General features: G+C 40.1%; 1 protein-coding gene across 2 annotated transcripts in view; it reads left to right on the forward strand.

Moving 5' to 3' along the window:
* Window positions 1–14,157, forward strand: part of SNCB (synuclein beta) — a 44,857-nt gene that overhangs the window by 3,727 nt on the left and 26,973 nt on the right. Inside the window, exons 1-2 of one of the 2 annotated variants that reach the window (XM_070738969.1) lie at window positions 9,698–9,917; window positions 10,998–11,132. In XM_070738969.1, coding sequence (XP_070595070.1) covers window positions 11,012–11,132 — 121 coding nt within the window. In that variant the 5' untranslated portion in view covers window positions 9,698–9,917; window positions 10,998–11,011. Of the gene's footprint in view, window positions 1–9,697; window positions 9,918–10,997; window positions 11,133–14,157 lie in introns of those variants that run through there. The other variant, XM_070738970.1, reaches the window with a different exon arrangement.

Genomic DNA, 14,157 nt, shown 5'->3' on the forward strand with positions numbered 1-14,157 from the left:
CCCGGCGCTGCTGCTGCTCTAAGGAAAGCCTCTGCTGCCGTCGCTACTCTCGGGAAAGAGAAAGTTGGTGTAACTGCTTAAAGGAAAGGAGCCCCCCCGAAACTGCCGGTATTGCAGCCGCCCCCCCCCCCCCACTCCCTACAGCTTGGAGCACGACTGGGAGGCTGTTTAGTGGGCGGCCAGAATGGGCGTGTCGGATTCCGACTCCCATTCCTTCTCACTCATTTCAGATAATAAACAAAATTTTCTGTGGCTGTTCGGTATCCGAATTTTTGTTCAGATACCGAAGCAAATTTTTGCCGAAAATTTTGTTCGGTATCCGAAATGTACGAGAAAGGAAGCGTTCGAGTACCGAGGTACCACTGTATTAAGTATAGAGGAAAGGAGATAGTGATATTAAAACAAGTACCAAGAAGAGTCAGAGATTTGAGTAGAGAGTATAAATTTATTATTTATTTATTATTTAGATTTGTATGCCGCCCCTCTCCGCAGACTCTGACAAAGACTCTGATAAATGTCTGACAAAGTGTTTGATTGAGAGAGGAACAAACTTTAGATGGCTGAAGGGGTGGTGAGGAAAATAAAAATGACTAAACAAAACTTTTTGGAACTTGCAAATAAATCAGGGAGATGGTTAGTTTACAAAATGAAGAAGGAAAAAGAAAAAAATGGATTAAACAATTTGAAGATGCTGACGGAAACTTACAACATTGAAATGAGGAAATTAAAAAGATAATGTGGACATATTACGATGACTTATATAAGCAAGAGAAAATAACTGAGTGGAATATAGATGAATATTTGGAGAAAATGGAATTACCAAAAATACCAGAGAAATGCAAGAATTTGTTACAGGAAAAAATAGCAATGATGGAATTAAGGGAGACAATAAAAAGACAGGGGAAAAAAGTACCAGGACCAGATGGGCTGCCAGGAGGTGTATAAGACATTTGACGAAAATTGGGAATTGTGATGCTGGAGCTCTATAATGAATTGTTATTAGAAGCTAAGATACTGGACTCATGGACAGAAACATTTATAACTTTGATTCCAAAAGAAGAGACAGACTTACAGAAAATTTAAAATTTTAGACCAATTTCACTTTTGAATGCAGGCTACAAAGTTTTTGCTTCAATAATGGTGAATAGACTTAAAATATTTCTAAGTGAATTTATACTCAGATCAAAATAGATTTTTACCCAAAAGTCAGATTATCCAAAAGACAATATGCAAATGATTTTGAAAGCTCTAGAGTACTGTGAACAGTACCCCAAAAAACAAATGGCTTTAATGTTTTTAGATGCATAGAAGACATTTGACAACGTGAATTAGCAATTTTATGACAATGCAATTTCAAAAATGGATTTTGGAAAGAGATTTATCAATGTAATTAAAACAATTTACAGTAATAATATAAACTACAAACATTCACAGATGACTTGGTGTTCAAATTGAAAGAACCATTAGAGACTGAACTTAAATTAATATAACACATTGAAAAATACGGAGAGGTGGTGGGATTAAAAATTAATATAGAAAAAAATATGAAAAATATGATGGAAAAACAAAAGAAATATGAAAAATATGATGGAAAAACAAAAGAAGAATTAGTTGGGAAGTTAAATGGGCAGATCACAAAAAAAGTAAAATATTTAGGGATTCAGTTAACAGATGTATGACAATTAAGGAAGATAATTATAGATTTAACAAAATTGCAAAAGATATGGAAAAATCTTCAATTATCACTGATAGAAAGAATATCATTAATTAAAATTAATATACTGCCATGATTCCTGTTTTTATTCTCAACAACACCAATAAAATTAAAGAAAAAATTCTTTAAAGAAGTAAATAAAATTATATTGAAGCATAAAAGTTGCAAATCAGAACAATGTGTCCCTTTCCAGGAGACTCTGCATTTTTCATATGTAGTGATCTAATGGTGAAGACAATTGCTTAAATGTTAGGCATGAAAGTGGCTGGGTCACCTTGAATCAATTGCTTTCTCTCTCTCAGTTCAACTTACTTCACAGGATTGTTGTTAGGGGGAAAATAGGAGGAAGAAGGAGTATTAGTTACTTATAAAATAATAAAGCTGGGATAAAAATGTAAATAAATATATAACAAATAAATGGTTAATAGTTTTCCAAACTAAAGTAGACCTTTCAATTGTGTAATCAATAAAGCCCAGCAATGAACTAATTAATCTGATATTCAGGTTTCTGACCAGAAATAAATAATATTTATATTTATATGTAAATATCTTTATATATTTAAATATATTTAAATATAATACAATAAATAGAAATATTTATTTGAAAAAACAATGTTTAGTGTTTTGATTTGGCACCTCTTTGATATGGGCAGAGTGCTTGAAGTTATTTATAAACTGCACGAAAGGCAATAATTCAGCTGGCAGAAAGGGTAAGCTTCATTCATTTCCTGCATGTCCTGCATATTTCTTCATATATATTTCTATTCCTTGCCAGGAAAAAAGTGCAATCCTGTTTTCAAAAATAGAGAAAAAGCTTTTTTTTTTTTCAAAAGCTGTCAAATCCCAAATATCCTAAACACTTCACTGATAAATTTAATATACAGAAATAACATTACTGTCATTTGTTTACACGGCAGGAAATAATTTTTGAAAAGTTTCCACTTTCTTTTGTTTTCCTAACCAACAAATATAACTTTAGGTTGATTTCTTCTGACTTCATGAGGACTAGCTTTTAACTACAATTACAAGATTAATTACAATTACAAGATTCAGACACTGTGTTTTGTGTGAATTTGGCATTGTGTTTCATAACTATATTTATGACTTTAGAGTGGTTTGCATCAATAGCAACAGCAATAGTACTTAGACTTAAATACTGCTTTATTTATTTATTTATTTATTTATTTATTTATTTTATTTCTTTAGTCCAATACATAATACACATTGAAGAGAATAGATATGTAGTAATATAACTAAAGAAACTAATAGAAGAAAAGATAGGTGAACAAATTTGAAAGGAAGAAAAGATAAATGAGATAAGGAGAGACAATTGGACAGGGGATGGAAGGCACACTGGTGCACTTATGCATGCCCCTTACTGACCTCTAAGGAACCTGGAGAGGTCAATCGTGGATAGTCTAAGGGAGAAATGTTGGGGGTTAGGGGTTGACACTACTGAGTCAGGTAATGAGTTCCATGCTTCGACAACTCGGTTGCTAAAGTCATATTTTTTTTACAGTCAAGTTTGGAGCGGTTAATATTAAGTTTGAATCTGTTGCGTGCTCTTGTGTTGTTGCGATTGAAGCTGAAGTAGTCATTGACAGGTAGAACGTTGCAGCATATGATCTTGTGGGCAATACTTACATCGTGTTTTAGGCGTTGTAGTTCTAAGCTTTCAAGACCAAGGATTGATAGTCTGTTTTCGTAGGGTATTCTGTTTCGAGTGGAGGAGTGAAGGGCTCTTCTGGTGAAGTATCTTTGGACATTTTCAAGGATGTTGATGTCCAAGATGTGATGTGGGTTCCAGACAGATGAACTGTATTCAAGGATGGGTCTGGCAAAAGTTTTGTAGGCTCTGGTTTATAGTGCTTTACAACACCCTCTAAGCAGTTTACAGAGTCAATGTATAGCGCCCAACAGTCTGGGTCCTCATTCTACTGACTATGACATGATGCAAGGCTGAGTCAAACTTGAGCTGGCCAAGATCAAATTCCTGGCAGTTGGCAGAATTAGCTTGAAATACTGCATTCTAATCACTGCACCATCATGGCTCGTCAATCCAGGCACTTGAACTCATTCAACAGATTATAGTTAAGGAAACACAGGAATATTATTACAGGGGACCCTGACAAGCTTAGGCCTCGGTAACCCACTTATGCAGAGAGAATACGGAGTAGCAGATTTGGGGCTAAATCTGAACCAATGACAGAAAATGCAGAAACAATGAGATTCATACAGGCTTTCTGAGATAAACACCCCAGGAAATATTTGAGACGGAGCAGTCATCTTAATATACAGAAAAGTAAGGACTCAGGATTATGTAATAGAGAGCAAAACGGAAAGGTAGATAAAGCATTCAAATATATAGGAATAAAGAAAATAAGTTGGTAAGAAAATATTATATGGATAGGTGGAGAAAAAGTCTTACATTGTAAATGCTTGGAACTCAAAGTTGTCACAGGAGCGAAACAAGCAAGCGAAACAAGAATCCATCTGATGATATGAGTACTTAGGAAGTTCAAATATGATGGGACAGAAAATAAATTATTGCAATAGCCCAGTGTTTCTCATGCTGGCTGGGGAATTCTGGGAGTTGAAGTCCCCACATATTAAAGTTGCCAAAATTAAGAAACACTGCTATAGCATTTTGAGATGAATGAAAATGCAAGTTTAAATTACATTTGGATAGCAAAGATAGTAGAAGAGCAGATCTTTTAGATCTAAAAAGGAAGAAAAAGAAATGTCCAGAAAAGAAAATGACCCCTTCAAAGACAGCCCATTTCTAACATATTTGTTGTGAATAAATCAAGGTAGATATAAATCAATTTGAAGAACACCTTTATGGATAAATCAGCATTCAACAGCTTAATGGCTCACACCTCTTTTGCTCAGGTGGACAATAGTACTATAAAACTAATGTTTGATGTATCTATCTACCCATATACTTAGTAGGTTGCTTTCATTTAAAATTCCTGCCATTATAATCAAGCATGTTGGCTCCTCACCAATACTGTCTGCAGCTCTTTCCTGCCTGTCCAGAAATTTCTTTTTGGGGTCAAAATGGAGATCAAGAACCTACCTCCCCCAATAGAGTCATTTTTCCAAAACATTTGCTTTGTCTAAAAGTACCAAACAGTGGTACCTGGAGATTCAGAAGAGGTATTATTATTATCTCTGAACTTCTGGAAGTCATACATTCAGATTGATGAAGCAGAGCTGCCTTTAAGGATATGCAGTGCATCTAGCACAGCTTCACCGGTCCAGAATGGAACAGAAATCAATATACAAGTTTTTCAAAAAACAAAAACAAAAACCTCACTATGTATCAGAAATACACAATACTGTATGTTTCAGAAATCCTTATCATAACCAACATTCTTTCTTTCTTAGATATATTTTACTATGAGTATCTCCTCTATAACCTTCATCATGTATTTTACTATGTGTATGTGTGTGTGTGTATGTGTATACCCACTAAAACCCTCATTGTGTATTGGACAAAATAAATTTTAAAAAATAAATAAAGAATAGTCTTGCCCATTCTAAGCCAGCATTATAACATTGCAATTGTTAGGACTAAGATTTCTTTGGCCACGTTTCCAATGAACCTGCAGTTCTTACATACAGTACATTGTACATTGCCCCAATTGGATGCAAAGCTCCAAAATGTTTCATGAATTTAAATTTTTATTCCTATAATAATGTTTCATTCCTGTGTCCTACATTTGAAAGTTGTATATGTTTTATCTTTATTCACAGACATTTGTATTGATTCAGGTGATCCATGATCTAATCTCAGTTTCTTCAGGAGAAAAAGCAGGGCAAACCCTCTAACAGTAATGTCTGCTTCTTATAATTCAAGAAGTAAAATTTTCTCTACAGATGGAGACTCAATGGTAACTTGTTTTCAACACTTTTCTCCATGGAACACTAAATCATTCTCCTGTCAATCATGTAATCTGCAATCCAATATGGTACAAATACATAATGCAGAGCAAAGGCAGAAAAATAAATATCAAAATACATGAATTGCATAATTCATTTATTATAAAATGTACTCCTACAAATGTAATATATTACATCTTCTCAGTGGAGTATAAACGATTAAAATTTACATAAAGTTTGTTATTGCTGTTGTTAGTTGCGAAGCCATGTCCAACCCATCACGACCCCATGGACAACGTTCCTCCAGGTCTTCCTATCCTCTACCATCCCCCAAAGTCCATTTAAGCTCACGTCAATTGTTTCAGTGACTCTATCCAGCCACCTCATTCTCTATCATCCCATTCTTCTTTTGCCCTCAATAGTTGCCAGCATTAGGCTCTTCTCCAGTGAGTCCTTCCTTCTCATTAGGTGGCCAAAGTATATGAATTTCATCTTCAGGATCTGGCCTTCTAAAGGGCAGTCAGAGTTTATCTCCTCTGCGACTGACCGGCTTGATTGCCTTGCAGTCCAAGGGACTTGCAGGAATCTTCTCCAGCACCTTAATTCAAAGGCTGTGGGTTAACTATCCATGTCTACAAGAATGTGGAATGCCCTCTGTGGATATGATAGGATAAAACCTATGTACCTGGTTAAGGCAACCCACTCCTTTGATTAGTTTAAGGAAATAATTATTCATTTAAGCTTCCGTTTACCTAAGGCAATTAAAACCCTTCTGTTTGTCCAAGATAAAAACTAACTAGATACTCTTCTGTTTATTTAGCAATCGTACATTGACAGGATTTTGTCTGTATGCTATATGTCATATATTAACCATTCACATTGTAACTAAGTTAAAAAGTTAATTCTTTATATTTGTATACACAAGAAACTTGTTATAAATAATAAACTTGCAAATCCGGAGACAGAGCTTCTGAACATGAGGCAACTCTGCTCATCTCAGAGAGATTCAAACTGGACAAAGCATTGTTCAAGAAATCGTGTCTCTGTGTCTGTAATTTCTACAAAAGGCCTCAATTCTTTGGCACCTAGACTTCCTTATGGTCCAACTTTCACAGCCATACATTGCAACCGGGAAAACTGTAGCCTTGACTATACACACTTTTGTTGACAGGCTGGGTTCTCTGCTTTTCAGTATGCTGCCTAGATTTGCCATAGCTTTCCTCCCCAGGAGCAAGCATCTTTAGATTTCCTGGCTGTAGTCCCCATCTGCGGTGATCTTGAAGCCCTAGAAGATAAAATCTGTCACTACCTCCATTTCTTCCCCATCTATTTGCCAGGAATTGAAAAGGCCAGATGCTATGATCTTAGTTTTCTTAATGCACTCTTTGCACGCTCCTTCCTCACCCACATCAAGAGGCTCTTTAGTTCCTCTTCACTTTCTGCCATTAGAGTGGTATCATCTGCATATTCGAGGTTGTTGATATTTTTCCCGGCAATCTTAATTCCAATTTGTCATTCGTCTAGCCCTGCCTTTCTCATAATGTGCTCTGCATATAAGGGCAAATTTATACAGCCTTGCCAAACTCCTTTCCCAGTTTTGAACCAATCAGTGGTTCTGTAGCCAGTTCTCACTGTTGCTTCTTGACCAGCATATAGGTTTCTCAAGAGACAAATAAGGTTGTCTGGTACTCCCATCTCTTTAAGAATTTGCCACAACTTGTTGTGAGCGACAAAATTAAAGTCCTTAGCATAGTCCAGATCTGCTTCTGGAATTCCCTAGCTTTCTCCATAATCCAGCGTATGTTGGCAATTTGATCTCCAGTTCCTCTACCTCTTCAAAATCCTCCCTGTATTTCTGGTAGTTCTCAATCCAAATACTGCTGGAACCTAGCTTGTAGGATTTTGAGCATAGCTTTGCTAGAATGTGAAATGAGTGCAATGGTGTGGTAGTTTGAACATTCTTTGGCATTGACCATCTTTGGAATTGGAATCCAAACTGACCATTTCCAGTCCTGTGGCCACTGCTGAGTTTTCCAAATTTGCTGGCAAATTGAGTAAAGCACTTTTACTGCATCATCTTTTAAGATTCTGAATAGCTTAGCTAGAATATTGTCACCTCCACTAGCTTTGTTGTTGTCAGACTTCCTAGGGCCCATTTGACCTCACATCCCAGGATGTCTAGCTCAAGGTCAGTGACCACCCCATCATGGTTATCAGCAACGTTAAGCTTGTTCTTGTAAAGTTCTTTTGTGTAGTTTTGCCACCTCTTCTTAATCTCTTCTGCCTCTGCTAGGTCCCTGCCATTTTGGTCCTTTATCATGCCCGCATGAAACATTCCCTTCACATCTCCAATTTTCCCGAAGAGCTCTCTGGTCCTCCTTATTCAATTGTTTTCTTCTATTTATTTGCACTGTTCATTTAAGAAGGCATTCTTACCTCTCCCAGCTATTCTCTGGAATTCTGCATTCGGTTGGGTGTATCTTTCTCTTTCTCTCTTGCCGTTTGCCTCTTCCTCAGCTATTTGCAAAGCTTCCTCAGACAGCCATTTTTCTCTCTTGCATTTCTTTTCTAGGCGCCAAAGAATTGAGGACTTTTGGGATGGTTTTAATTGCTACTTCTTGTAAAATATTGTGAACCTACATCTATAGTTCTTCAAGACAGACAGATCGTTGCAGAGAGCTCTGACAAAACATGAACCACTGGACTGGAGAAGGAAATGGAAACCCACTCAGGTATCTTGCCATGAAAACCCCCATAACCATATAAACTGCCTTAAAAATATTAACTATAGGTTTCTGGCAATTATGTCATTATATGTTTATGTGAATATACATACAGTATATGTATGTAGTGGTGGGCTCCTATGGGAATGGTCAGGAATGCAGTTCCGGTAGCAAAATTTGGAGCTCCACCCCAGAGCACCCAATTTGCACTGAAAGATGTTGAAACAAAATGCATAAGACATGCCCACAGTGTGGTAGTAAAAATGTTGGTAGCCCATCACTGTATGTATGCATAATGAAAGGTAACTATCATCAACTCTAGCTCTGAAGGCACTATGAAAGAAATCCAGTGGCTGCTATGTGTTAAGTGCAAATCTTATTTACAGTGAAATAAAAGTTTGTTTATTTACTGTATTTAGTCTTTTTCTCATGCCTGCATGGTATGGTAAATTTAAATTATTGGACTTGGGGAGGGATTATAGACACAATAGGAAGAGGAAGAGGAAGAGAAGTTTATTGGTCATGTGATTGCATACATAAGGGATTTGCCTCCAGTGCATAAGCATACTGTATATGCAGATATGTCCAACTATGTACATTTTTACTTAGTAAATGTTATGAAAATCAACATGACTTTTCTGGTTGCATTATGAAAGATCTTTACATGAGACCAACAATCCATCTGCTGGCACCATTTGCTTGTCCCCATAGGCCAAACAGATGCCAAGGAAGGAATTTATTTCAATCCTGAAGGTCAACCCCCACCCGAGACCTACACAGGCTTAACTATGTCACCTGTCTGTGACAACTAATCGTTTGCTCTCACCTTCTTCCAAGTGACAGGGCAGCTTTTCAGTCCAGACTAGCCCGCGGCTTCCAGAGCCTAGAAAAAAGGCTGGGCCACCTGCTAAAAACCTCCTTCTGATTAAATCGATGCATATTTTGGCAACCAAGAATGGCAGGGGGTCTGGTGAAAAGACCAGGCCTATGTGGGAGGGGGGGGTTTGCATCCCTCGGCTGTCATCTGAGCTCAGGGTCTCCCTGCCGCCCTTTACCTTTGCAAATTGAGCTAAGAACTCCCCCCTTTCCACTAAGCTCTTCACGGTGCCCCACCCAGCTCTCGCCTCCTCGTTGCTGGAGCTCCTTCTCCGCTAAGGGGCAGGAAGGTATATTGCGTTCTTTCAGATGCTGGGGGAGGGGAGGGCAAGTCGGCGGGCCGTAAGCTAGGCCGGGGGGGGAAGGGGGGGGGTCTTGCTGCTGCATCTGGGCAGGACCGAGGGGCGGGGAGCGCGGACTTGCGCGCTGTGATGAAATCCCCTCGCCGGCGGGTATAGGGAGACGGGCGGCTCATTGCAATATTCAGCAGCGGCAGCCAACGGAGGAGGCCCCGTCTTTCGTCTGCTCTCTCCTCTCCGCCTCCTCCTCCTCTCCTCCCCCCGCCAGCCGCTCCATGGCAGAGCTGCCCTGACTCCCCCGCTGCACCGCGCCGCCTGCCCGCCGACAGCCCCGCCCGCCCAAACCCGCTCCGGCCCGGAATGATCTGAACCTTCCGACAGACAAGCAAGCCGAAAGCCCAGCGCCAGCGCCGATCGCAGGTGAGGTGGCGCCTCAGGCCACGCTTTCCTTCCCCCTCACAGAGCCGGGAGAGGAAAAGGATGGGGCGGTGATGTGGGGGGGGGGGGAGACAGAAACGGCAGGTCGGTCTCAACGCCGCCCTGAAGGTGAAGCCCTCAGGTATTCTGCGCAGGGTTGCAATCTCCCCAAGCAAGCGGAGCCTTTCTTCTTTCTTTGGAGAAGCAGAGCAGAAATGGCCGGTCTCCTCAGATATTCTGCCCGCCAAAAAAATCTGCGGCCATTCCTTTGACTCTCTCCCCCCCACACACACACACCGTTGTCGCCCCTCCCCATTTCCTCCTCTGGTTTCAAGGACGCGGAGTCACCCCTCGTTTTCACCCTCGTCTCCTTCTCGTGGGCGAAATAGCATCCGCGCGCGCGGGCGGGCGCTCTCGCTCCCTCTTCTCCCCCCCCCCTCCCGCCATCGCTGCTTTTGAGGAAACGGGCTGCCGAAAGGTGTTGCTCCCCCCTCGCAGCTGCAACCCCTGAGTCAAGCGAGGTAGGCCCGGGCTAGGATGGCAGATCAGGGCGAGGGGGACCAGCTGTTGCAGCAGTAATAACTATGCCCGGACTTGTTGAATTGGGGGGGGACGAAGGTTATCCTTCCCTGAGGGACCAACATGGCTATGGAGGAGCCCAGACATCCCCACCCTCCCTTCCTCTTCCCATTTGGAGACCCAAGGGAGACGGTCTCCTGCCTGTGCCAGCACACTTAGCTGGCAGGAAGGCAGTGCTTGCGAGGAGATACCCGCTGAAGAATAGGAATAATAATAATAATAATAATAATAATAATAATAATAATAATAATAATAATAATAATAATACAATTATTATTATTACTATTATTATTATTTAATAATTTATTAGATTTGTATGCCTTGTCCTCTCCAAAGACAAGGTTATTTTGGTGACTATTGTACTGTGAAGTGTGGTCTGAGCTATCCCCCATCTCTTTTAAAGCCTGACTCATCCCTCCCCCCTCATCCATCCCCAATAATCTTATCCTCTCGCTAGTCCTTTTGCTGAAGCCATCTTCCACCCCTTGTCTTGTCTCCATGCAGAGCTCAGTGCCGGGATGGATGTGTTTATGAAGGGCTTGTCCATGGCAAAGGAAGGGGTTGTTGCTGCAGCCGAGAAGACCAAGGAAGGGGTGGCGGTGGCAGCCGAGAAGACCAAGGAAGGCGTGCTGTATGTTGGTAAGGTTGCTGCAGGCAAAGCTGCAGAGCTGCCCCTCTCACTTATGCACCCCCCCTTGCAGGGAAACAAATCTGCCAAGCAGAGAGAGAGAGATAGAGAGAGAGAGAGGAAGGATTAAGAGAGAAGGAGGAGGCAGGCTTCCATTGGTTAGGGTTTTATCATTATTCTAGTTGATTCCTCCAAAGTGACACCGACTTCCCTTCCTCAATAATTATTTCTGTCTGTGCAATGATTCTAGATAAGAAACAGACAAAAAAAAGAGTCCAATGGTAGGATTTATTTCTGAGCTTTTTTTGTATCCAATCTTTTTTGACTGCGTTCAGTATGCAAAAGATTTCATCTTGTAGGGCTCGCCTTTACCTATGAGATTACATTTGATTTTCAAATCACTATCATGTCTCCTTTCCTTCATAAGATGGATAAGATTTCAGATCCAATTAAGAGAACGCTGGTTTAAAGCACTGGTTTATTTCATTTTGGTTTAGTATGTTGTGTGAACCAAACCAATTATAAAAGCCTCTCTACCTTTTCCTTTACGATTTGAGACTGCTTCATTTCTGAGATGCGATTCCCTTTCTGTAAAGATGCAATTCCGTCCACGAGGTGAGTGTTGTGGAGTCTTTCTGCTACTCCATACATAAGAGGGAATGCTTCCATTCTGCAAGGAAAAACAACAACATTGAGATATCTCAAAGCCTTTTTCCTATAACAAACTCTAAGGCCCACGATTGCAGTGTCCCTTGAGAAACAGCAAGGATGTGACAGATTATGGATTCATCTTAGTGTTCAATTTTAGCTAGTTTTATAAATTCACCATTAGCAACCATTCCCCCACAATACTTGAATAAATCATTCCTTCACTAATACTATATTCTTTTTTGAAATGATGAGACCCACTCCCAAGTTCTTCATTCCAGAGATCCATCTATCAACTTCTTATTGTTCCGTTTAGTCATTCATCATCCTAGTGCTGACTCACAACCTTCCTATATTTCTTCCTTGCAAAACTGTAAACTCAATATAAATAACGCAGTAATTGAGTGAGTGCAATTGTAACTGATTATAATGTCATTTGCAAAAAGCAAGGCAACAAAAATCTTCAGCAAGACCATAGGTCAGTGATGGCAAACCTTTTTTGGCTCGGGTGCCAGAAGGCACTTGTGCGTGCCCTTTCCCTCACACATACACACAACCCACACACACACACTACCCCTCGTGCGTATGCATACAGGCTTCACTGAACCTCCAGACTTCCGGTAGACCCGTTAGGCTGTTTTTTGCTCTTCTCGGGATTCAGGAAAGCTTCCTAAAGCTTGGGGGGGGTGAAATACCGCCCAATGGCCCAACCGGAAGTTTGGAAACATTGGACCCTTTTTCAACATAAATTCCCATCACTGGTATAGGTAGTTCTCAACTTACAACCATTTATTTAGTGACCATTTGCAGTTATACCAACATTGAACAAAGTGACTTTTGATCATTTGTCACGTGACCATTGCAGCATCTTCATGGTCATGTGATCAAAACTTGCACCCTTGGCAACTGGCAGGTATTTAGGATGGTTGCAGTGTCCTGGGGTCATGGGATGACATTTTGTGACCTTCTGATAAGCAAAGTCACTGGGAACTCAAAGTCACTCAACAACAGTGTTACTAACCTAACATCTTCAGTGATTCACGTAACAACTGTGACAAGAAGGATCATTAATTGGGCAAAACCAGGGGTGAAATGCTCCCTTTTCGCTCATGCCTGTCAGCCATTGGACAGCCAGTTGCGAAGGGAGTGTGAGGCTCCGCCCACCTGCCTGGATGCCACTATTTGGGTTCTTTTACCCTCTGAGCATGCACCGAACGCTTTGCACATGTGCAGATGGTAAAAAAAAAAACCAAATGGCAGCATCCAGGCAGGTGGGTGGAGCCTCACCTTCCCTTTTCAACCGGCTCTACAATGACCGACAGGCACAAACAAACCAGGAACATTTCAGCCCTGGGCAAAACTGACTTTACAATTGTCTTGCTTAGCAATGGGCATTTTAGGTTGTTGTGGCTGTAAGTCAAGGACTACCTGAACCAAGATCAAAGGGAAGGGATTTGAAATAGTAATTTATAACAGATTTTTCTTAGATATATATACAGGGGGGAAAATAATGAGAGACATGTAAATGACCCTAATGCTGTAAATCAATTCTTGTCAGGAGGGGGAGAAAGCAGTTATGATAAACAAGAAAGAAAAAGCAATATGATGTAGACTATACTATCTATTAACCTGGATACATTCCATTCAATTCTTTTCCTAATTTGTTTTTCTCAGCCAGTTAGGAATCTGGCCTTAAACTCTCAAAGGCAGACAATAAAATTGATTTGAACTAAATATGAATCTAGGTCTTTCCCCCCAGAATCTCTACATTTTGCCAAATCAAATCATTAAAAAGTCTCCAACTGTGATCTGCCACCATGGGGATTGCTAGGCACAACTTAAAAGAAATGCTGGTTAAACTGTAGAATTATAGACTAAGCAATGGCTTTTAGTCTTTGTCTCTTGAATTGCAAGCACCAAACCTTAAATGCCAACTGTTTGAGAATGATCAATCAAATTGGGACAGGTCATTCTGGAGAAAATCTGTGATTTGATGGTCAGCCAGTCAGTGAATCAATCAATCGATCAATCAATCAAGGAAATAACAGTGAAAAATAATTATACTATCTCACTAATGTGTGATTTTTTAATATATTTGGTTAGCCACTGCAAACTACAGAAGTAGACTCAAAGAACTCTTAACTGATGCAGTTGTAGCTGTAAGGACATCACTTGGAGAGTGAGATGGGATGTCTCTAAATTTTTACACACAGAGAGAGAACAAATATCTTGTATATTATTTACACATGCAATAAAAATGAGAATGCCTAATGATGTTGTCCTGTAATCTTTTCCATCCTGGTGGTCTATAAATAAATTAGACTACAATTCCCATATTTCCTGCCAACAAGGCTTCCAGATCTTGTGACTGGAGAATTTGTGATTGTA

Source organism: Erythrolamprus reginae, chromosome 2 (genome assembly GCF_031021105.1).
Source record: "Erythrolamprus reginae isolate rEryReg1 chromosome 2, rEryReg1.hap1, whole genome shotgun sequence".
In the NCBI taxonomy this organism is placed as follows: domain Eukaryota; kingdom Metazoa; phylum Chordata; class Lepidosauria; order Squamata; family Dipsadidae; genus Erythrolamprus; species Erythrolamprus reginae.